This window comes from Mobula hypostoma, chromosome 8 (assembly GCF_963921235.1).
Source record: "Mobula hypostoma chromosome 8, sMobHyp1.1, whole genome shotgun sequence".
In the NCBI taxonomy this organism is placed as follows: domain Eukaryota; kingdom Metazoa; phylum Chordata; class Chondrichthyes; order Myliobatiformes; family Myliobatidae; genus Mobula; species Mobula hypostoma.
The window spans coordinates 26,968,154-26,992,309 of record NC_086104.1 but is presented as its reverse complement, the minus strand read 5'-3'; the positions used below and the strand labels follow the sequence as shown (position 1 = coordinate 26,992,309).

Below are 24,156 nucleotides of genomic sequence, written 5' to 3'. Positions count from 1 at the left end.
CTCTCTCTCACTCACTCTGAGAAACTTCTCCAGTAACTTACCTATCAGAAATGTTAGCTTACTGGTCTATATTTCCCAGGTTTTTGTTTTACACCCATTTTTAAAACAAAGGCACAGCATCAACCACTCTAATATCTTCTGGCACTTCAACCTGTGGTTAATGATGATGCATATTTATCAGCTAGGACTCTGGCAGTGTCTTCTCTAGCTTCCCACAGTGTTCTTAACTTTAGCAGTTGTCAGACTAAACCATTATTAACCCACTACTTTTCCAAAGAGAAACAAAACCATTAAAACTCTCATGACAACCTACCGACGGAGAAGTCGTGGTTCCAGAACCTGGGATTGCAAGGCGTTCCCCTCCTTGGATTTTTGGAGATCTTCATTTCCCAGAATTAATAGGCTCACAAAACCAGCATCATCACCAATCAACATGTAATCTTCACCTGTGTTCTCAGGCTGGATCACCGCACAGACGCAAAGCATAATATTTTGCATGGGTTTAATGGTAATGAAATTAGTCTGTCAAAAGAATGCCAATTTCAGTTAAAGTTGCCTTGGATTTTTTTTATACAAGACCTTAAGGCTTTGGAGCAGAATTAGGCAATACAGTCTATTGAATCTGCTCTGCCATTCCGTCATGGCTGATTTATTATCCTCTTAATCCTGTTCTCTTGCTTTCTCCCCATACCTACAATACCTTGGCTAATCAAGAACCAATCAACCAATCAATTTCCACTTTAAATATACCCAATTAAATATGGCCTCTGTGTGTGTGTGTGTGTGTGTGTGTGTGTGTGTGTGTGTGTGTTTGTTATATATATATATATATATATATATATATATATATATATAACACACACACACACACAGAGGCCAATTGGCCAATTCATTATGTATATGGACGCCATATAAATGTTGCAAAGAAGGAAAGGGTAATATTTCTATGATGGCCCATAATTGCTGCTGTAGTCCTCATTTCTCATTTCTTTCCTATTCAAGGTAATATTGTTTTTTCAAGGACTTGCATTTTTTGCTCACAAATGCTGTGACAGCAAGTCACATGGAAGCACATTACATTAGCATTCCACAATACTGCTGTTACGCTTATGTTCACATGCTACAGTTTGTAAGTAGAAATAACCTGTCAAACTTTTCCAGAATTTAACTCCCATTGCCTTGCCATTGTTCTGCTATATCCAATAATAAAATAAAATTCATCTCTCAAATCATACCTTGATTAATCTAGGAAATACTTCCCTATGACTTTAGGAAGAGGTACAGTCGACGTTTCGGGCTGAGACCCTTCGTCAGGACTAACTGAAAGAAGAGTAGTAAGAGATTTGAAAGTGCGAGAGGGAGGGGGAGGTCCGAAATGATAGGAGAAGACAGGAGGGAGAGGGATGGAGCCAGGAGCTGGAAAGTTGTTTGGCAAAAGGGATATGAGAGGATCATAGGACAGGATGCCCAGGGAGAAAGAAAAGGGGAGGGGGGGGAGCCCAGAGGATGGGCAAGGGGTATAGTGAGAGGGACAGAGGGAGAAAAAGGAGAGAGAGAAAAAGAATGTGTGTATATAAATAAATAAATAACAGATGGGGTACGAGGGGGAGGTGGGGCATTAGCGGATGTTTGAGAAGTCAATGTTCATGCCATCAGGTTGGAGGCTACCCAGACGGAATATAAGGTGTTGTTCTTCCAACCTGAGTGTGGTTTTATCTTTACAGTAGAGGAAGCCGTGGATAGACATGTCAGAATGGGAATGGGACATGGAATTAAAATGTGTGGCCACTGGGAGATCCTGCTTTCTCTGGCTGAACACCTACGCTCTGTAACTTTAGATACTTGCTCGGGGGCGGGGGTGGGCAGTGTGCACAGTGATCGGATCTCTGGCACTGAGTCTGGTGCTGTGGCTCAGAAGAACAGAGAGGTGAAAAGGATTGCAGTGTTGATTGGAGATTCCATACTTAGAGGAACAGACACGGGGTTCTGTGAGCGTGATATTTGCCTCCCTGGTGCTCAGATCAGGTCCACAGCATTCTTAAGGACTAGGGTGAACAGCCAGAAGTTTTGCTACATATTGGCAGCAATGACAAGCTGGAGAGGTCCTGAAGAGAGATTTTAAGGAGCTAGGTAGAAAGCTGGGAAACAGGACATCCAGGGTAGTAATCTCTGGATTGCTGCCTGTGTCACATGCCAGTGAGGGTAAGAAATAGAATGATTTGGTAGGTGAATGTGTGGCTGAGGAAATGGTACAAGGGGCAGTGTTCATTATTTATGGATCATTGGGATCTCTTCTGGGGAAGGTATGACCTGTACAAAAGGACTAGGTTACACCTGAACCTGAGGGGGTCCAAAATCCTTGCAGGCAGATATGGCCAGAGTTGTTCGGATGGGCTTAAACTAATTTGGCAGGGGGATGAGAATTGCAGTGATAGTGCTGAAGATTAGGTAGCTAGTTTACAAACAGAGGCAATGTGCAGTGGGGAGAGGCTGTTGATAGGGCAAAATTGCAGTCAGCAGGATGAGTGGCGGTGTAAAAGGTGGAAAAAAATCAAAAAGGATGAATACAGGACTGAAATTGTTACACTTTAATGTGTGCATTATACAGAATAAGGTAGATGAATCCAATCATTGGAATGATGTGATGTAGGGTGGAAAGGTGTTGTATCATTGTGGATAGAGGTATGGAACTGCAAGAGTAAAAAGATCCTAATCGTAGTTTATACAGACTTGCAAACAGTAGCAATGTTACAATAGTTATGGGTGTTTTCAATATGCAGATAGATTGGTAAAATCAGGTTGGTGCTGGATTCCAAGAGGGGAGACTTCTACAATGCCTACGAGATGGCTTTTCAGAGCAGCTCCACTAGGTCATCAGCTAACAGTATAGTGGAAATTCCAGGTGTCAGAGGTCATGGAGTGTGTGAATTTACCAAGACTAGAGAGAAGGTTATTGGAAAACTGGAAGATCTGAAGTCAGCTGGACCAGATGTACCTGTACACCCCAGGGTTCTGAAAAAAGGTGCTGAAGAGATTGCGGAGGTATTAATAATGATCTTCCAAGAATTACTAGATTCTAGAATAGTTCTGAAAGACAGAAAGATTGCAAATGTCACTCCACTCATCAAGAAGGGAGAGAGATAGAAGAAAGGGAATTATAGGCCAGTTAGTCTGACATCAATGATTTGGAAGATGTTGGAGTGGATTGTTAGGGATGAGGACTCAGGGTACTTAGAAACACATGATAAAATAGGCCATAGTCAGCATGCCTTCTTCAAAGAAAAAACCTCGTCTGATAAATCTGTTGGAATTCTTTGAAGAAACAGTAAGCAGAATAGACAAAGGAGAATCAATAGATGCTATGTACTGGATCTTCAGAAGACCTTTGAAAAAGTGTCACACATGAGCCTGCTTAATAAGCTATGAGCCCATGGTATTACAGGAAAGATTTTAGCATGGATAAAGCAGTGCCTGACTGGCAGGAGGCAAAGAGTGAAAATAAAGGGAACCTTTTCTGGTTGGATGCTGGTGACTTGTGATGTTCCATAAGGATCTGTGTTGGGACTGATTCTCTTTCAGAAACAGAATCAGGTTTATTATCACCGGCATGTGACATGAAATTTGTTAACTTAGCAGCAGCAGTTCAATGCAATACATAATCTAGCAGAGAAAAAAAAATAAATATTATAATTATAATAAATAAAATAAAAAAATAATAAACAAGTATATCAATTACATATATTGAATAGATTTAAAAATGTGCAAAAACAGAAATACATTATATTTACATTATACTGTGATGGATTTGGATGATGAAATTAATGGCTTTGTTGCAAAGTTTGCAGACAATATGAAGATTGGTGGAAGGGCAGATCTGAGGAAGAAGAGAGGCTACAGAAGGACAGATAGATTTGGAGAATGGGCAAAGAAGTGGCTGATGGAAAATAGTGTTGGGAAGTGTATGGTCATGCACTTTGGTAGAAGGAATGAAAGGGTTGACTATTTTCTAAATGGAGGGAAATATAAAAAACTGGCGCGAAGGGACTTGGGAGTCCTTGTGCAGGATTTCCTAAATGTTAATTTGCAGGTTGGGTCTGTAATGAGGAAGGAAAATGTGATGTTGTAGTGGTGTGCTACACACAGCGCTACAATAACCACACGAGTCGGTGAGTTAGAGTTGCGATGAAAGAGATTTATTCAAACTTCGCGGCCTGCTTTAAAGCCTTCCCGCTCCCGCGCTCCCTGGGGCGGGACTGCTGTGGGGGATGCATATTCCCAGACCCTTTCTGCGCGCAGCATTTTCCCCCTGCTGGTGAAGATGGCCTGGCGCCCTTTTTGGGGCCGGCCCTCTGCCTGCGCGCGCTGTTGTGAGCCGGTTCGTGTGTGCCAGAAAGTGGGTCGCCACATAACCGCCCCCCAGAACCGGCGATACCTCCCCCAATGTCCACAGTCTGGATCGGCCTCTGTTTGGGAGGTCTGCCCCTGCGCCGCGGTGCCTGAGCCTGGACCGGCTGTGCCAAGTCCACATGGGCCAGTTTGAGTCGGTCCACCGTGAAAACCTCCTCTCTCCCCCCAATGTCCAGCACGAACGTGGACCCGTTGTTCCTGATCACCTTAAACGGCCCCTCGTAGGGCCGCTGTAGCGGTGCCCGGTGTCCGCCCCGTCGTACAAAAAGAAACTTACAGTTCTGCAGATCTTTGGGTACGCAGGTCGGGTTCTGTCCGTGCTGTGAAGTGGAGATGGGGGCCAGGTTACCGAGCCTCTCCCTTAGTCTGTCCAGGACTGCTGTGGGTTCTTCTTCTTGCCCCCTTGGGGCTGGTATGAACTCTCCTGGGACTACCAGGGGTGCTCCGTACACCAACTCGACCGACGAAGTGTGCAGATCCTCTTTGGGCGCCGTGCGGATTCCGAGCAGGACCCAGGGAAGCTCTTCCACCCAGTTAGGCCCCTCCAGGCGGGCCATGAGAGCCGATTTCAGGTGACGGTGGAAGCGCTCCACTAGTCCGTTCGACTGTGGGTGGTAGACAGTTGTGTGGTGTAGCTGAGATGCTAAAAGGCTGGCCATAGCCGACCACAGGCTGGAGGTGAACTGGGTGCCCCTGTTGGAGGTAATGTGGGCCGAAGCGTGCTACCCAGGTTGCGATCAGTGCTTGGGCGCAGGATTCGGAGGTGGTGTCGGTGAGCGGGTCTGCCTCTGGCCATCTGGTGAACCGGTCTATCATAGTTAGGAGGTACCGCGCTCCTCGTGACACTGGCAGGGGCCCCACGATATCCACATGGATGTGGTCGATCCTCCGGCGGGTGGGTTCAAACTGCTGCAGCGGAGCCTTGGTGTGCCGCTGCACCTTGGCCGTTTGGCACTGCATGTACGTTTTGGCCCATTCACTGACCTGCTTATGAAGTCCATGCCACACGAACCTGTTGGCGACCAGCCGGACGGTTGCCCTGATGGAGCGGTGCGCTAAGTTGTGAATGGACTCGAAAACCCGCCGGCACCAGGCTGCTGGGACGACGGGGCGGGGTTGGCTGGTAGCTACATCACATAGTAGGGTCCTCTCACCTGGGCCTACGGGGAGGTCTTGGAGCTGCAAACCGGAGACCGCAGTTCTGTAACTAGGGATCTCATCGTCTGCCTGCTGTGCCTCTGCCAGCGCTGCATAGTCCACCCCCGGGACAGGGCCTGTATGGTAGGTCTGGATAGTGCGTCCGCCACGATGTTGTCCTTTCCAGAGACATGCCGGATGTCCGTCGTGTACTCGGAGATGTAGGACAGATGTCGCTGCTGGCGGGACGACCAGGGGTTGGACACCTTCGTGAACGCAAAGGTAAGCGGTTTGTGGTCCGTGAACGCGGTGAAGGGCCTACCTTCTAAGAAGTATCTGAAATGTCGGATTTCCATGTATAGTGTCAATAGCTCCCGGTCGAAAGCACTGTATTTGAGTTCCGGTGGTCGTAGGTGTTTGCTGAAGAATGCCAGGGGTTGCCAGCGACCCTCGATGAGTTGTTCCAGCACTCCACCGACCGCTGTGTTGGATGCGTCCACCGTGAGGGCAGTAGGAACATCCGTTCTGGGGTGCACCAGCATCGCGGCGTTTGCCAAGGCTTCTTTGGTTTTAACAAAAGTGGTTGCGGCCTCTTCGTCCCAGGTAATGTCCTTGCCCTTACCCGACATTAGAGTGAACAGGGGTCGCATGGTTTGGGCTGTTGAGGGGAGGAAACAGTGGTAGAAATTCACCATACCCACGAATTCCTGCAGGCCTTTGATTGTGTTGGGTCGGGGGAAGTTGCGGACCGCGTCTACCTTGGCGGGCAGCGGGGTTGCCCCGTCTTTAGTAATCCTGTGGCCCAGGAAGTTGATGGTGTCGAGTCCGAACTGGCATTTGGCTGGGTTGATTGTAAGGCCGAATTCGCTCAGGCGGGAGTAGAGCTGGCAGAGGTGGGACAGATGCTCCTGCCGACTACTGCTGGCTATGAGGGTGTCGTCCAAATAGATGAATGCAAAGTCCAGGTCGCGTCCCACCGCGTCCATTAGCCACTGGAAAGTCTGTGTGGCATTCTTTAGACTAAACGGCATTCGGAGGAATTCGAAAAGTCCGAACGGGGTGATGAGTGCTGTTTTGGGGATGTCGTCCAGATGTACAGGGATTTGATGGTATCCCCGGACGAGGTCTACCTTGGAAAGGATCCTTGCGCCGTGTAGGTTTGCTGCAAAGTTTTGAATGTGCAGCACAGGGTAGCGGTCTGGCGTTGTAGCCTCGTTCAGTCTGCGGTAGTCACCGCATGGTCTCCAGCCCCCCGTTGCCTTGGGCACCATGTGAAGGGGGGAGGCCCATGGGCTGTCGGACTGTCGTATAACCCTGGTGAATTCGTTGTCCGACAGCGTGATGGAGTCCAGGTGTAGGGCTGGCAACTGTGCTTCACCCAGGAAGAATGTTTGAAAAGTCTTGGCGTGGACTAATCGCTTTCCTTGCAGGTCGACCAGCAGGCTGTGGGCTCGTAGAAAATCTGCCCCCAGCAGTGGTTGGGCCGCGGCGGCCAGTGTGAAGTCCCATGTGAACCGGCTGGAGCTGAACTGTAGCCGCACCGTGCGGGTGCCGTAGGTTCGTATTGTGCTGCCATTTGCGGCCCTCAGGGTGGGTCCCGGTTCTCTGTTGCGGGTGTCGTAACTCGTTGGAGTAAGACGCTGACCTCCCCTCCGGTGTCGACCAAAAAGCGGCGTCCCGACTGCTTGTCCCAGACATACAGGAGGCTGTCCTGATGGCCAGCCGCCGTAGCCATCAGCGGCGGCTGGCCCTGGCGTTTCCCGGGAATTTGCAGGGCGGTCTGCAGCGGCGGGCCTCTATGCCTACCGCTGGTGGTAGAAACACCATTGTTCGTTGGACTCCTCACTCCCGTCGCCGGGTTTTGTAGGCTCTGCTGCCGGGCCTGGTCTGGTCTGTCGTTGGGCACGCGGCTTGGTGATCTGTGCGACGGACGCCCCTCTCTCCTTCCTTGCATTCCACAGCACATCTGCTCGGGCCGCCACCTCCCGGGGGTTGCTGAAATCTGCGTCGGACAGCAGCAGGCATATGTCCTCGGGCAGTTGCTCTAGGAACGCCTGCTCAAACATGAGGCAGGGTTTGTGCCCTTCAGCCAGGGCCAGCATCTCATTCATTAATGCTGACGGCGGCTTGTCTCCCAAACCATCCAGGTGCATTAAGCGGTGTGCTCGTTCGCGCCGTGAGAGTCCGAAAGTCCTTATGAGCAGGGCTTTGAATGCTGTGTATTTGCCGTCCTCCGGGGGCAACTGTATAAACTCCTCAACTTGTGCAGCAGTCTCCTGGTCGAGTGAGCTCAGCACGTAGTAGTAGCGAGTGGACTCTGAGGTTATCTGCCGAATGTGGAATTGTGCTTCTGCTTGTTCGAACCATAATTGGAGTCGCAGCGTCCAGAAGCTTGGCAGTTTTAACAAAACTGCGTGAACAGATGCAGCGTCGGTCATCTCTGGTCCAAATATCGTTTGGGCCGTCGGGGTCACCAATTGTAGCGGTGTGCTACACACAGCGTTAGAATAACCACACGGAGTCGGTGAGTTAGAGTTGCGATGAAAGAGATTTATTCAAACTTCGCGGCCTGCTTTAAAGCCTTCCCGTTCCTGCCCTCCCTGGGGCGGGACTGCTGTGGGGAATGCATATTCCCAGACCCTTTCTGCGCGCGGGATTTTCCCCCTGCTGGTGAAGATGACCTGGCTCCCTTATTCCCTCTGCTTGCGCGCGCTGTTGTGAGCCGGTTCGTGTGTGCCAGAAAGTGGGTCGCCACAATGTTACCATTCATTTCAAGAGGACTAGAATATAAAAGTGAGGATGCAATTTTGAGACGATATAAAGCACTGGTGAGGCCTCACTTGGAGTATTCTGGGCAGTTTTTGGCCCCTTATCTTAGAACGGACGTGCTGAAACTGGAAAGTTTTCAAAGGAATGGCTTTTCAAAGGATTTGATGGCTCTGGACCTGTATTCACTCAAATTTCTGAAGAAGGAGAGGTGACCTAGTTGAAACCTATCGTATGGTGAAAGGCCTTGAAAGAGTGGATGTGAAGAGGGTAATTCCTGTGGTGGGAGAGTGGAAGACCAGAGGACACAGCCTCAGAACAGAGGGTGTCCTTTTAGACTGGAGATGAGGAGGAATTTCTTTAGCCAGAGAGTGGTGAACCTGTGGAATTCTTTGCCACAGGCAGCTGTGGAGGCCAAGTTTGGATGTATATTTAAGGCAGAGGTTAATAGATTCTTGATTGGTCAGGGCATGAAGGGATACGGCGAGAAGGCAGGAGATTGGGGCTGAGAGGAAAACTGGATCAGCCATGATGAAAAAGGGAGCAGAGTCTATGGGCCAAATGGACTAATTCTACTCCTATCTCTCATGCTTTTATGGTTTTCATTTCAAGAATACAGGTGTCCCCCACTTTTCGAACGTTCGCTTTACGAAACCTCACTGTTACGAAAGACCTACATTAGTTCCCTGTTTTCGCTAACAGAAGGTGTTTCCACTGTTATGAAGAAAGGCAGCGCGCAGAAAAAAATCAGTGCACGCCCTGAGCAGCCGTTCTCCCCCGGATTCGGAACTGCATTCTAGCCGGCAAGGCTTAAACACATGCCTGTGAGCAGCCATTTGCAAGGTGAGTTTTAAGGTATCGGAAAAGCCTAAAAGAGCTCGTAAGGGTGTTACACTTAGCTACTAGACATAATTAAGCGTTTTGATCGTGGTGAACGAAGTAAGGACAAAGTGAGTTTGGCTTGTGGAAGTTGACAAAGATGATGTTGAAGAGGTTTTGGCATCCCATGATCAAGAACTGATAGATGAAGAGCTGATGCAATTGGAAGAGGAAAGGATAACAGTTGAAACCGAGTGAGTAATGATAAAGTACAACTTTAATTTTGAAAGGGTACGTAGCTTTAGGACATATTTGCAAGATGGTTTGAATGCTTACAAAGAACTATATGATAGAAAAGTGCGCGAGGCTCAGCAGTCAAGCAAGCCTTCCATATCAGCCACAGCAGACGACGAATCTCAAGCTTCAACATCAAGGTGGGCAGTCATAGGAGAAGATGAGCTGCCTGCCCTGATCGACGATGAAATGACACCCCAGTGTCCCACCACCCCAACCCCCAGGCCGCGGACAGATACCGATTCGCGGAGAATGCAGCGGTAGCCGGGAGGCACTCAGCACATCTTTAAGAAAAAAGCCGAAACAAACATGCTAATTAATTAGATGCCGCCCAGGACGTAGTTGTCGGCCCAGATCAGAGGCGATGCAATCAGCAATCGCCTCTGATCTGGACCGACAATTACATGCCGGGCGGCACCTAATTAATTAGCATGTTTGTTTCGGCTTTTTTCTTAAAGATGTGCTGTGTGCCTCCCAGCTACTGCTGTGCCACTGCATGCTTTGCGGATCGGTATCAGTTCGCTGCCCGGAGGGTGGGGGCCACTCAGTCTCACACATCATCATCAATGTGCTCGGCAAGCTGTCTTCCCGATTCCTGTAAGTGATACTACACTGTACATACATTATTTCTACTTTATATCAGCTGTGTATTTTTACGTGTTATTTGGTATGATTTGGCAGCTTCATAGTTTAAAGGTTACTGGAGAGAGTGTTTTTGCCAACAGCGCTTGCGTGGGATTTTTGCTACGGACAACAGTTCAGGCAATGATTGTGGAAAAGTATTTCTACTTTATATAGGCTGTGTATTTATCATATCATTCCTGCTTTTACTATATGTTACTGTTATTTTAGGTTTTATGTGTTATTTGGCATGATTTGGTAGGTTATTTTTGGGTCTGCGAACGCTCACAAAATTTTCCCATATAAATAAATGGTAATTGCTTCTTCGCTTTACGACATTCTGGCTTATGAACCGTTTCATAGGAACGCTCTACCTTCGGATGGTGGGGGAAAACCTGTACTAGAATACGAGAGCAAGGATGTGATGCTGTGGCTTTATCAGGCATTGGTCAGACCACACTTGAAGTGTTGTGAGTAGTTTTGGGCCCCTTATCTAAGAAAAGATGTGATGGCATTGGAGAGGGTCCAGAAGAGGTTCATGAGAACGGTTCCAGGAATGAACTGTTTAACGTATAAAGAGTATTTGATGACTCTGGGCCTGTACTTGCTGGAGTTTAGAAGATTGAAGGAGGATCTCGTTGAAACCTATGAAATATTGAAAGGCCTATGAAGAGTGGATCTGGAGAGAATACTTCCTGTAGTGGGGAATCTCAGACCAGATGCACTTCCTCCGAATAGAGGGATATCCATTTAGGACAGAGATGAGAAGGAATTTCTTCAGCCAGATGGTGATGAATCTGTGGAACGCATTGCCACAGCTACTGTGGAGACCAAGTCTTTGAGCATATTTAAAGCAGAGGTTGATAGGTTCTTGATTAGTCAATGCATCAAAGGTGATGGGGAGAAGGCAAGAGAATCGGGATAATAAATCAGTCATGATGCAATGCTGGAGCAGCCTCAGTCGGCCAAGTGGCCTAATTCTTCTCCTCTGTCCTATAGTCTTATGGATATGGTCTAGGTGCAGTAAATGGACTTGGTAGAATATCAGGTCAGAAGATCAGGACTAGATGGGCTGAAGTGCCTGATTCTCTGCTTTTGCACTTTATGATTCTATAATTGCAGAAATTGCTTTATGCCTTTATGATTTGCAAGCCTATTAAACTTTCCTGCCATCAGTTCAACAGGTTCCCGTTTTCCCTCGCTGTTAGCTGAAGATAAGAAATCTAAGAGCTGGCTTGTTCTTATGTTTACACATTTTTCCCAAAATAATGACAATATGAAATAAAAGTGGTGCACAGAGAAGGAAAAAGACAATATCTTAAACTGATATTATCAGTTTACATTTCCAATATCTATTCTTTTTTGCTTTTAGAATGTTGAGAATCATCCTGTACACTTTATCTCTAAAGACTCTCAACTAGTGTGAAAAAGGGACAAACTTTTCAAAAGAAAAATCTAAAATACTGGGAAAAGATCAGGAAGAAGTCGTCAGATGATGGAATGAATGATTGTGATTGCAGTTAGCATAAATGCAAGGATATTTGGATAAATCACATCTTTGTTTAATAAAGTTTTCACAATACCATGAAGAGCTGTAATTTCCGAGAACATTTCCAGTATCTAATTTCCGGAGGGCAAGATAAGCAGATTTACCTGATTTTTACTCTTTGGTTTATGATCCCAGACAATAACACTCTTTTCAGTGACTGTTACGATTCGTTTTAACTGGCTAAGGTAATCACAGCCAGACACTGGGGAAGTATCCTAGGTAAAAGTAATAGTTAATTAACACAACTATAAACAATGATTAACAAGATTTTGCATAATGTTTGTCACTCCTGTGAACATAGAAGAGGACTGCGTAATACAGATCCCTTCGGCCCATGACGTTTTACTGTCCTGTAAAAAACTACTCCCCAATCAATCCAACCCTTCCCTCTTAAACTGCCATTTACCCTCCACTTTACTCATCCTCATGAATATCTAAGTGTCTCTAACAGCTCCTGGTATAGTGCTATCAGTTTCTATCTCTATCCCTGGCAGTGCAATCCAGCAACCTATCACTCTCTGTGTAAAAAATCTACTTCCAAAACCTCCTCTAAATGGTGTTCACCATTGCTGTCCAATGAAAAGAAGCACTGGTTCCACACTCTGTCTTTGGCTTTCATAATTTTACATTCCTTTGTTTATTGCTTTTCAATTTCCTTCTCTCCAAAGAGAAAAGCCCTAGCTTGCACAACCTTTCCTCATAAGACGTATTCGCCAGTCCAGGGAGCATCGTGGTAAATCTCCTCTGCACCCTCAACCAAGCTTTCATAGTCTTCTTACAATGAGGCAAGCAGAACTAAACACAATACTCCAAGTGTGGTCTAACCAGCGTTTTATCAAACTCAATGAATACCATCCAGAGGCACTTACACCCACTGTGATGAAGTGCTTTGAAAGGTTGGTGATGAAACATATCAACTCCTGCCTGAGGAGTGACTTAGATCTGCTCCAAGTTGCCTATTGTCATCACAGGTCGCCAGCAGATGTCACTTCATTGATGCTTCATTCAACTCCAGAACATCTGAGCAGTGAAGATGCATATATCAGGATGCACTTCATTAACTACAGCTTGGCATTCAATACTATAACTCCCTCAAAACTAATCAATAAGCTCCAACACCTAGGCCTGAATACCTTTGTGCAACTGGATCCTTGATTTCCTCACTTGCAGACCCCAGTCAATTTGGATTGTCAACAATATCACCTCCACGATCACCATCAACACAGGTGTACCACATGGCTGTGTGCTTAGCCCCATACTCGACTTACTTTATACTTATAACTGTGAGGCAAACCACAGGTCCAATGCCATATTTAAGTTTGCTGATGACACCACCATCATCAGCTGAATGAAAGCCGGTGATGAATCAGCATATAGGAGGGAGACTGAAATTCTGGCCGAGTGGTGCCACAACAACTCAATATCAGCAAGACCAAGGAGCTGATTATTGACTACAGGAGGAGGAAACTGGAGGTTCATGAGCCTGTCCTCATTGGAGAATCAGAGATGGAGGGGGTCAGTAACTTTAAATACCTTGGCATTATCATTTCAGAGGATTTGTCCTGTGTTCAGCACGTAAGTGCCATTACAAGGAAGCACACAGCACCTCTACTTCCTCAGAAGAATGCAAAGAATTAGCATGTCAACAGAAATTTAATGAACCTCTCTCTCTCTCTCTCTATATATATATATATATATATATATATATATCATACAAAAAGTAATGGATACAGCCCAGTCCATCATGGGTATAGTCCTCCCCACCATTGAGCACATCTACAATCATCATCAAGAAACCCCACCATCTAGGCCATGCTCTCTTCTCACTGCTGCCATCAGGAAGGAGGTACAGGAGCATGAGGACCCACAGGACCAGGTTCTGGAACAGTTATTACCCTTCAACCATCAGGCTCTTGAACCAGAGGGGATCACTTCTCTCAACTTCAATCACTCCATCACTGAACTGTTCCCACAACCTATGGACTTCAATTCAAGAATTCAAGAATTCTTCATTTCATGTTCTCGATATCTATTGCTTATTTATTCATTTATTATTATTGTATCTTTGTATTTACTGAGCATGTTCATAAGCAAGTGATATATATGTACTTTGATAATAAATTTACTTTGAACTTTTGAACTTTATAACATTACCTGTGGCTCTTGAACTCAGTCTTCCAAATTCTACATTCCAAGGAATAAAGTTCTAACTAATTCAATATTTCCTCATAACCTGGGTCTGGAGGACCTGAATTATATGGAAAGATTGAACACGATAGGACTTCATTCCTTGGAATGTAGAAGATTAAGAGTAGATTTAATAGAGGTATACAAAATTATGGGGGTATAGATAGGCTAAGCGCAAGCAGGCTTTTTCCACTGAGGATGAGCAGGACTACAACTGGAGCTCATGGGTTAAGGGTGAAAGGTAGAAAGTTTAGGGGAAACATGAGGGGAAACTTCTTCATGGGATTATGGAATGAGCTGCCAGCAGAAGTGATGCATTCCCTCGTATCTAGCAAGTTATTGAGATCATTCCTTTTATTAGTACTCCTGAATTTTCTCTTTTTCAAGAGTTTGTACTTGGGTCCTCAATATACCTTTACTACACTCATAGCTGTCACATTTCACCTATTTGGGAGAATGGGATACTCACACCAGTTCTGGTATATGTCTGAAGATTCATCTGTAAAAGAAATTGGAAACTGCAATCAAAATGATTTCCAGATTGCCACATTTAAAATTTTAATTATTGGTTATCCGTAAGTCATTTTGCAAGAACTTTCCGACGCTTGTAATCCAATAGATCTTAAAAAAAAGCTAACATCTTCCTACATTAGTAACATATGAAGTAATGCAGGCATTGTTTCTGTGTTGAACATAATGGAAATAGTGTCCCCAAAGAAACCAGAGAGAATTAGAAAACCAGAAAATGCTGCAGCGGCCAGGATGAGGAATTAATAATTTAAACTTTAAAATGTTTGAAGTTTGGGGATTCCTATCTCACTGAACACATCAATTAAAGGGCTGCTGCCAGAATGTGTCTCAAGCTATTTTTGACATCATTAGTAGACTGCATCCTTAACTAATTTAGCACTCTTCATGCTGTATCTATATTGTCCATTCCCCACACGTTCAATTGTCCATCCCAACTGGCAGTATAGGGAGGTATAACTGCTTTGCATTTTCTTATAATGCCTGCTTGTAGGAATACTGCCACTAAACATATCTTTACCTCCCCCGCCTTCTCCGCTTTCTATAGAGATTGCTTGCTTGATGATTCTGTTTTCCATTCGTCCCTCCCCACTAATCTCCCTTTCTGCACTTATCCCTACAAGCAGCCTAAATGCTACACCTGCCCATTCCCAATCTCCCTCACCTCCATTCAGGGCCCCAAACGGTCCTTCCAGGTGAGGTAACACTTCACCTGTGAACGTGCTGGGGTCACCTATTGTGTCTGGTGCTCTTGATGTGGCCTCCTCTACACTGGAGAGACCCATCATAAATTGGGGGAACCGCTTCATTGGGCACCTCCTCTCCATTTGACAAAAGCAGAACTTTCTGGTGGCCAAACCTTTTAATTCTGATTCCTTTTCCCATTCTGACATGTTGGTCCATGGTCTCTTGTGCCAAGATGAGGCCGCCTTTAGGGTGGAGGAGCAACATGTTATATTCTCCAACCTGATGGCATGAGTATCAATTTCTCTTTCCAGTTTTCCCCTCCTTCTATTCCCCATTCTGGCCTTTTACGGCTTCTCACCTGCCTGCTACTTCCCCCTGGATCCCTTCCTCCTTCCCTTTCTCCTATTAGATTCCTTCCTCTCCAGAGCTTCATCTTTCCTACCAACCTGGCCTCACCTATTACCTTCTAGCTGTTCTCCTTCCCTTCCCCCACCTTTTTATCCTGGTGTCATCCCCCTTCAACATCAGTCCTGAAGAAGGGCCTCGACTCAAAACATTAACTGTTTATTCATTTTCATAGATGTTGCCTGACCTGCTGAGTTCCTCCAGCATTTTGTGTGTGTTGCTTTGTATAGAGTTTCTGAGTCCAGGGAGTCCACATCACTTGTTGAAATGGTGAACAGAGACAGTCATATCTTCACTTCTACCAGAAAACCATTCAGTATATATTTTTTTCTTTCTGATAAATTTTGTTATGTGAGTACTTACTGCATTCTGCCTTTCAAGTATTTGATATTATTGTGATCTCAACTCCACAATTCAATTTATCTGTGGAAATGCTTTCATTGTTTGCTGATCAAGAAAGCTCCATTGCCTTAAGTCTGGATGCACCACTGCTCAATGGTCAGAATTACAATGCTCAGAGAAAATCAAAATATGTCACCTTTTTTCTTTTTTAAGTGGACGATCCTTATTTTTAAATGAGCACCTCTAGTTTTAGATTCTCCCACACCAAGAAGCAATCTCTGTACATCCACCTTCTCTAGAACACACCAGATTATGTTTCAGCCAAACATCAGTGTTATGCAAGTGAAATTCATCCGGGCAGTTTTATGCGTCAGTCACCCTTGCACCTAAACTAGATTTCTCCCACTATCATTCCCCATGAAAAGTTCCTTCAGGGGATGATGTCTCAAGTGGGTCCTGACAACAGGTTCAACCAAGTGCAGTGACAGATTTGGATGCTTGACAGGTCAGTGTGTGATACCTCTCTTTCCTCCCAACTTCCAGTGACAGCCGCCACTCACCCACACTCACTTCTGAACCCCTGACACCTAATAGCCCAAGTCATGAGCACAGACATGCCAGTCCTCTTCCCTATAATTTCTCTAGTCTCAAGACATGATCTGATCCTGTATTTCTAAGATTCAAAGATTCAGAGTATATTTATTATCTAAGTATTACGCAGTATACAGCCCTGTGATTCGTCTTCCCATAGACTGCCATGAAACAACGAAAATCGTGAAGCTGGTTCAAAAAAAAATCAAACTCCCAATGCATTGAAAAAATGAACAAATCGACCAAACGGCAAAAAAGAGCAAAAATCACAGACTATAAAAACACCAAACCACAGTTATCAAAAGAGTCCAGGCATATTCAGGTCAGCCTAACCCACTGCTGTGTCTTTGTTATCGACAGGCCATAGGGCTGGTCTACTCCGATCAAAATCACACAAAAATAGCAACAAAAAAAGGGGTGTCCAGAAACCAGAAACACATCATAACCTGAACATAATTCATCCTGCCAGTTTAATAATGCTGCCTTATTACAACACCTACCTCACCCTCAGACTGTCCATAACACCACCCAAACTACCAGTCTGAACATTCTCCCCATCAATCTTCTAAGCTTGTTCTTCAACTTTCCCTAAACTTGCATCCTAACTGCTCAAGTCTGGGTCCTTTGACTCAGTTGAAGGTTCCATTGGAGGGTTATTGATAATGAAGCCAAATCCATCCAACGCTGCAGTTTCCAGGTAAGACCTTAAGACCGTAAGATTATAGGAGCAGAATTAGACCATTTAGACCATCGAGTCTGGTCCCCTTTTCATCATGCCTGATCCAATTTTCCTCTCAGCCCCAATCTTCTGCCTTCTCTCCGTATGCCTTTATGCATGACCAATCACGAATTTATCAACCTCTGCCTTAAATATACATAAAGATTTGGCCTCCACAGCTGCCTGTGGCAAAGAATTCCACAGATTCATCACTCTCTGACTAAAGAAATTCCTCCTCAACTCCATTCTGAAAGGATGCCCCTATGTTCTGAGGCAGTGTTCTCTGTTCTTAGACTTTTCCATCAAAGGAAACATTCTCTGCACATCCACTCTACCAAGGTCAAACATATTCGATAGGTTTCAATTAGGTCACCCCTCCTTCTTCTGCATTCCAGTGAATACAGGCCCAGAGCTATCAAATGTTCTTCATGTGACAAGCCATTCAATCCTGGAATCATTTTCGTGAACTCCCTTTGAACCCTCTCCAGTCTCAGCACATTCTTTCTAAGGGGTCAAAAACTGTTCACAATACTTCAAGTGAGGCCTTAGCAGTGCTTTACAAAGTCTCAACATTGCATCCTTGCTTTTATATTCTAGTCCTCTTGAAATGAATGCTAACATTGTATTTGCCTTCCTCACCACAGACTCAACCTGCAAATTAACATTTAAAGAATCATGAACAAAGATTCCAAAGTCTATTTGCACCTCAGGTTTTTGTATTTTCTCTCCACTTAAAAAATAGTCAACCCTTTCATTTCTTCTACCAGAGTGCATGACCATACACTTCCCAACATTGTATTCCATCTCCAGTGTATCTGCCCATTCTCCTAATCTGTCTAAGTCCTTCTGTAGCCTCTCAACTTCCTCAAATCTATCTGCCACTCCACCTATCTTGCTATTGTCTGCAAGCTTTGCAGCAAAGCCATCAATTCCGTCATCTAAACCATTGACATGTAACGTAAAAATAATCAGTCCCAATATAGACCCGTGTGGAACACCACTAGTCACTGGCAGCCAGCCAGAAAAGGCTCCCTTTATTCCCATTCTTTGCCTCCTGCCAATAAGCCTCTGTGTTTTCCATGCTAGAATCTTTCCTGTTAATACCATGAGCTCATAGCTTGTTATGTAGCCTCATGTGTAGCTCCTTGTCAAAGATCTTACGAAAATCCAAATACACAACATTAAACAATTCTCCTTTGTTTATCCTGATTGTTATTTCTTCAAAGAATTCCAACAGATTTATTAGGCAAGATTTTCCCTTGAGGAAGACTGGAAAATTGTGAATGTCACCCCACTCTTCAAGAAGGGAGAGAGGCAGAAGAAAGGAAATTATAGGCCAGTTAGTCTGACTTCAGTAGTCACAAAAATTTTGGAGTTAATTGTTAACGATGAGGCCTCAGGGTACTTGGAGGCACATGATAAAATTGGCTGCAGACAGCATGGTTTCCTCAAGTGAAAATCTTGCCTGACAAATCTGTTTCAATTCTTTAAAGAAATAAAAAGCAGAATAGACAAAGGAGAATTGGTTGATGCTGTGTACTTTGATTATCAGAAAACCTTTGATAAGGTGCAACACAGGAGACTGCTTAACAAGTTAAGAGCTCATGTTATTACAGGAAAGATACTAACATGGATAGAGCACTGGCTGAATGGCAGGAGACAAAGAGAGGGAATAAAGGGAGTACTATCTGGTTGGCTGCTGGGGCCTAGTGATGTTTCACAGCCATCGCTGTTTGGACTGCTTCTTTTCTCGTTGTATGTCAATGATTTGGATGACAAAATTGATGGCTTTGTGGCCCAGTTTGCAGATCATACAAAGAAAGGGGGAAGACGCAGGTAGTGTAAAGGAAGCAGGGAGGCTGCAGAGGGACGTAGACAGATTAGAAAAATGGGCAAGGAAGTGGCAGATGGAATACAATGTCCAGAAGTGTATGGTCATGAGCATTGGTAGAAGGAACAAAAGCACATACTATTTTCTAAACAGGCAGAAAATTCAAAAATCTGAGGTACAAAGGGATTTGGGAGTACTCGGGCAGGATTCCCTATCGTTAACTTGCAGGCTGAGTTGGTAGTGAGAAAGGCAAATGCAACTATAGCATTCATTTTGAGAAGACTAAGATGTAAGAGCAAGAACGTAATGCTTTATATAGTACTAGTGAAGCCTCACTTGAAATAGTGAGAGTAGTTTTGGTCACCATATCTAAGAAATGATGCGCTGACATTGGAGAGGGTTCAGAGGAGGTTTACAAGAAAGATTCTGGAAAGGATATGGTTATCGTTTGAGGAGCGTTTGATGGCTTTCGACTGGTATTTGCTGGAATTAAGATGAATGAGGGGGATCTCATTGAAACCTATCAATTGTTGAAAGACCTAGATAGAGTGGATGTCCCTCTAGGACCAGAGGGCACAGCCTCAGAATTGAGAGACGCCCGTTTAAAACACAGATGAGGAGAAATTTCTTCAGCTGGAGGGTGGTGAATCTGTGAAATTCATTGCCACCGGCAGCTGTGGAGGCCAAGTTATTGAATACATTTAAGGCAGAAGTTGATAGGTTCTTTATTAGTTAGGGCTTCAAAAGTTATGGGGAGAATGCAGGAGAATGGGGTTGAGAAGGAAAATGGATCAGCCAAGATGAAATAGCAGAGCAGACTTAATGGGCCAAGTGGCCTAATTCTGTTCCTATTTCTTAAGGCCTTATGAAACATTGCAGCATTTTTAATTTATTTCCAGATGTGCAATATTTGCAGGATATTGTATGGAAAATTAACCAATAGCATTCTAGTCATTCAAGTCAGTTTTATTTTTCTTTTGGATTATGGACACCATGCAGATGTACTTTCAATCTACAAACGTACTTGCAGTTACCAATGACTCCTTCACAATGCGGTCATTGAATTACACATCTTTCATATTTTTTTCATTCAGAATTCTGGTATATTGTCAAATTCTTTCTGTTGACTTTCACTGTATTTGTATTGGTTGGGTTAGAGTTTGATTCATGTGTCAGAAAATAAGCCCCATCCACAAAATGCACAATCTTTGAATATGATCTCTCTAATCAAAAAGGACAACAGGAATTGAAACAATGAAACATCTCAAAGCATATTCCCTTCATGACTTGATAAATATTATTGCTCCTTTATCATTGATGGGTTTAAACTCCAGAACACTACCTGTTAACATCTTAGCAGTAATATCACAATACCCATGAAACATCAAAAACGCAGCTCATCTCTATCGTCTCAGGTAAAGTTGAGGTTAGGAAATAAATATGTGATTCCATATCCATAAATGAATACATAAAAATGAACAAAATTAGGCTATGAACTTTGACAGATTTTGACAGCAATTGTGAATTTCTTCAATTTAGATATTATAATACTCCAGATTATATGATCATATTCTAAACTGATTTCTTTCGGTTATCATAGATAGGGTAAGTATTGCAGATAAATTCCCACGAACTGTTAAATGCTGCCAATGGCATTCATCTCAAATGGCCTCTGACAACAAAATTCAGCTCCTGACCTTCACCAACCACCCCACCAGCATTCGTGTCCAGCATATACTTCTCTGTAACTTTTGCCATCTCCAACGGGATCCAACCTCTAAACACATTTTTCCTCTCCCTCCCCACCCCTACTATCTGCTTTCCACTGTGGTCACTCCCAACGCGATTCCCTTGTCCATTTGTCCCACCCCACTTATCTCCCTCTTGGAACTTATTTTTACAAGTGGAACAAGTGCTACATCTGCCCCTACACCTCCTCCCTCACTACCATTCAGAGCCCCATACAGTCCTTCCAGGTGAGGCGACACTTCACCTATGAGTCTGTTGGGGTCATCTACTGTATCCAGCACTCCTGAGTGTGGCCTCCTGTATATCGGTGAGGCCAGACATAGATTGGGAGACTGCTCCGTCCGCCAGAAAAGGCAAGATCTCCTAGTAGCCATCCATTTTAATTCTACTTCCCATTCCCATTTCGACATGTTAGTCCATGGGCTCCTCTACTGTCACGATGAGGCCACACCCAGGTTGGAGGAACAAAACCTTATATTCCGTCTGCATAGCCTCCAACCTGAAGGGATGAACATCGATTTCTCAAATTTCTGGAAACTGCAGCCCCCCTTCATCATTCCCTATTTCCATTTCCCTCTCATAACTTATCTCCTTACTTGCCCATCACCTCCCACTGGTGCTCTTCCTTCCTTTTCTTTAATGTCCTCTCCTATCAGATACTCCCTTCTCCAGTTCTTAATCTCTTTCACCAGTCAACTTCCAAGCTCTTTACTTCACTCCTCCCCCTCTCCCAGTTTCACCTATCACCCACTATCTGGTATTTCTTCTTGCCCTCCCCGCAACTTTTTACTCTGACCTCTCAGCTTTTTTTCTCCAGTCCTGATGAAGGGTGTCAGCCTGAAGCATTGACTGTTTACTTTTTTCCATAGATGCTGCCTGGTCTGCTGAGTTCCTCCAGCATTTTGTGTATATTGCCTGGATTTCCTGCATTTGCAGATATTCTCTTGTTTCTCTTGGCCTTCACCTGTGGCTTAGCTACTAGGCCTAGTGGAACCATTTCTACTGACAGGAGTAGGGTCAAAGGCAGGTCACTGGTGCTTTAAAACCAGTTGCTTCAGGCAAACAACAGGAATTCTGCAGATGCTGGAAATTCAAGCAACACACATCAAAGTTGCTGGTGAATGCAGCAGGCCAGGCAGCATCTGTAGGAAGAGGTGCAGTCGACGTTTCAGGCCGAGACCCTTCGGCAGGACTAACTGAAGGAAGAGTGAGTAAGGGATTTGAAAGTTGGAGGGGGAGGGGGAGATCCAAAATGATAGGAGGAGACAGGAGGGGGAGGGATAGAGCCAAGAGCTGGAGAGGTGATAGGCAAAAGGGGATATGAGAGGATCATGGGACAGGAGGTCTGGGAAGAAAGACAAGCGGGGGGGGGGACCCAGAGGATGGTCAAGAGGTATATTCAGAGGGACAGAGGGAGAAAAAGGAGAGTGAGAGAAAGAATGTGGACATAAAAATAAGTAACAGGTGGGGTACGAAGGGGAGGTGGGGCCTTAGCGGAAGTTAGAGAAGTCGATGTTCATGCCATCAGGTTGGAGGCTACCCAGACGGAATATAAGGTGTTGTTCTTCCAACCTGAGTGTGGCTTCATCTTTACAGTAGAGGAGGCCGTGGATAGACATGTCAGAATGGGAATGGAATGTGGAATTAAAATGTGTGGCCACTCCCCCATTTCACGTACATCTGCTCTCACTTCATCCTCCCGCCACCCCACTAGGAATAGGGTTCCCCTGGTCCTCACCTACCACCCCACCAGCCTCCGGGTCCAACATATTATTCTCCGTAACTTCCGCCACCTCCAACAGGATCCCACCAAGCACATCTTTCCCTCCTCTCCTCAGTCTGCTTTCCGCAGGGATCACTCTCTACGTGACTCCCTTGTCCATTTGTCCCCCCCATCCCTTTCCACTGATCTCCCTCCTGGCACTTATCCTTGTAAGCGGAACAAGTGCTACACATTCCCTTACACTTCCTCCCTTACCACCATTCAGGGCCCCAAACAGTCCTTCCAGGTGAGGCAACACTTCACCTGTGAGTCGACTGGGGTGATATACTGCGTCCGGTGCTCCCGATGTGGCCTTTTATATATTGGCGAGACCTGACGCAGACTGGGAGACCGCTTTGCTGAACATCTACGCTCTGTCCGCCAGAGAAAGCAGGATCTCCCGGTGGCCACACATATTAATTCCACATCCCATTCCTATTCTGACATGTCTATCCACGGCCTCCTCTACTGTAAAGATGAAGCTACACTCAGGCTGGAGGAACAACACCTTATGTTCCGTCTGGGTAGCCTCCAACCTGATGGCATGAACATCGACTTCTCTAACTTCCGCTAAGGCCCCACCTCCCCCTCGTACCCCATCTGTTACTTATTTTTATGCACACATTCTTTCTCTCACTCTCTTTTTTCTCCCTCTGTCCCTCTGAATATACCTCTTGCCCATCCTCTGGGTCCCCCCCCTTGTCTTTCTTCCCAGAGCTCCTGTCCCATGATCCTCTCGTATCCCCTTTTGCCTATCACCTGTCCAGCTCTCGGCTCCATCCCTCCCCCTCCTGTCTTCTCCTATCATTTTGGATCTCCCCCTCCCCCTCCAGCTTTCAAATCCCTTACTCACTCTTCCTTCAGTTAGTCCTGACGAAGGGTCTCGGCCTGAACGTCGACTGCACCTCTTCCTACAGATGCTGCCTGGCCTGCTGCGTTCACCAGCAACTTTGATGTGTGTTGCTTCAGCCAAATGGGATTTATCAGGTGTGGTTGACAGCATATCTAGAAGGAAAACTCTGATTTCAAACTTCTGTTGCCCACTCACGGGGAAGGCTTTGGAGAAAACTGCAAAGAAAAATCTAGTGCTGGAGTTCCCAAGACAGGGCTAAGTTGAGTTCAACACTGACTGGCAACTCTTGTAATGCTGCTGGTGCCACACCGTACTGATCTCTGCTATTCCTTAGATTCTTAAGCTGGGTGAAGAGAGCAAGCCTCTGTATGGGCAACAGCATCTTCTCCATATCACAGTACCCTGGCTTGCACATCATGTAGACAGATAGGACACAATATCCATGGTCAACACCACCAAAAGAGAGCCTCAGGTACTCCAGATTTATAGAAAAATCTCTATTAGTGATCAAGATATTAAAATTTCATTATATTTCCTGTGACAGATTGGATCACCTTGGAAGTGATTAATGTATTTTACAAAAATGAAAATTTGTTAAGTCAGATTCGGAAATGAAATGAAATTAACTTTGACAGATCGTTTATTATCAACTTATAAAATCTGTGATCCAATAACATTTTGATTAGAATGTTAATGGGAAAGAAGTCATTAAATATGCTTGAGTGTAAATACAGCTGTCACATTGACAACAGTATATGCAGCTCTCTCAGAATGCGAAACAGCTTATCCGTGAGAAATTCCACATAACTCATTAAGTCTTGCAACATATCATCGTTCCAGTGACTTTTGCAGGAACACGTTGTCAGTGATGAGCCAAATTATAAACAAATACAATCAGACATTATTTTAA

The 24,156-nt window shown here is 45.0% G+C and overlaps 1 protein-coding gene across 1 annotated transcript in view; it reads right to left on the bottom strand.

The window, feature by feature from the left end:
- Positions 1-24,156, bottom strand: part of LOC134351139 (WD repeat-containing protein 64-like) — a 134,656-nt gene that overhangs the window by 88,327 nt on the left and 22,173 nt on the right. Inside the window, exons 3-4 of the mRNA XM_063057253.1 lie at positions 11,698-11,808; positions 314-522 (exon numbers count right to left, since the gene is read on the bottom strand). Coding sequence (XP_062913323.1) covers positions 314-522; positions 11,698-11,808 — 320 coding nt within the window. The remainder of the gene's footprint in view (positions 1-313; positions 523-11,697; positions 11,809-24,156) is intronic.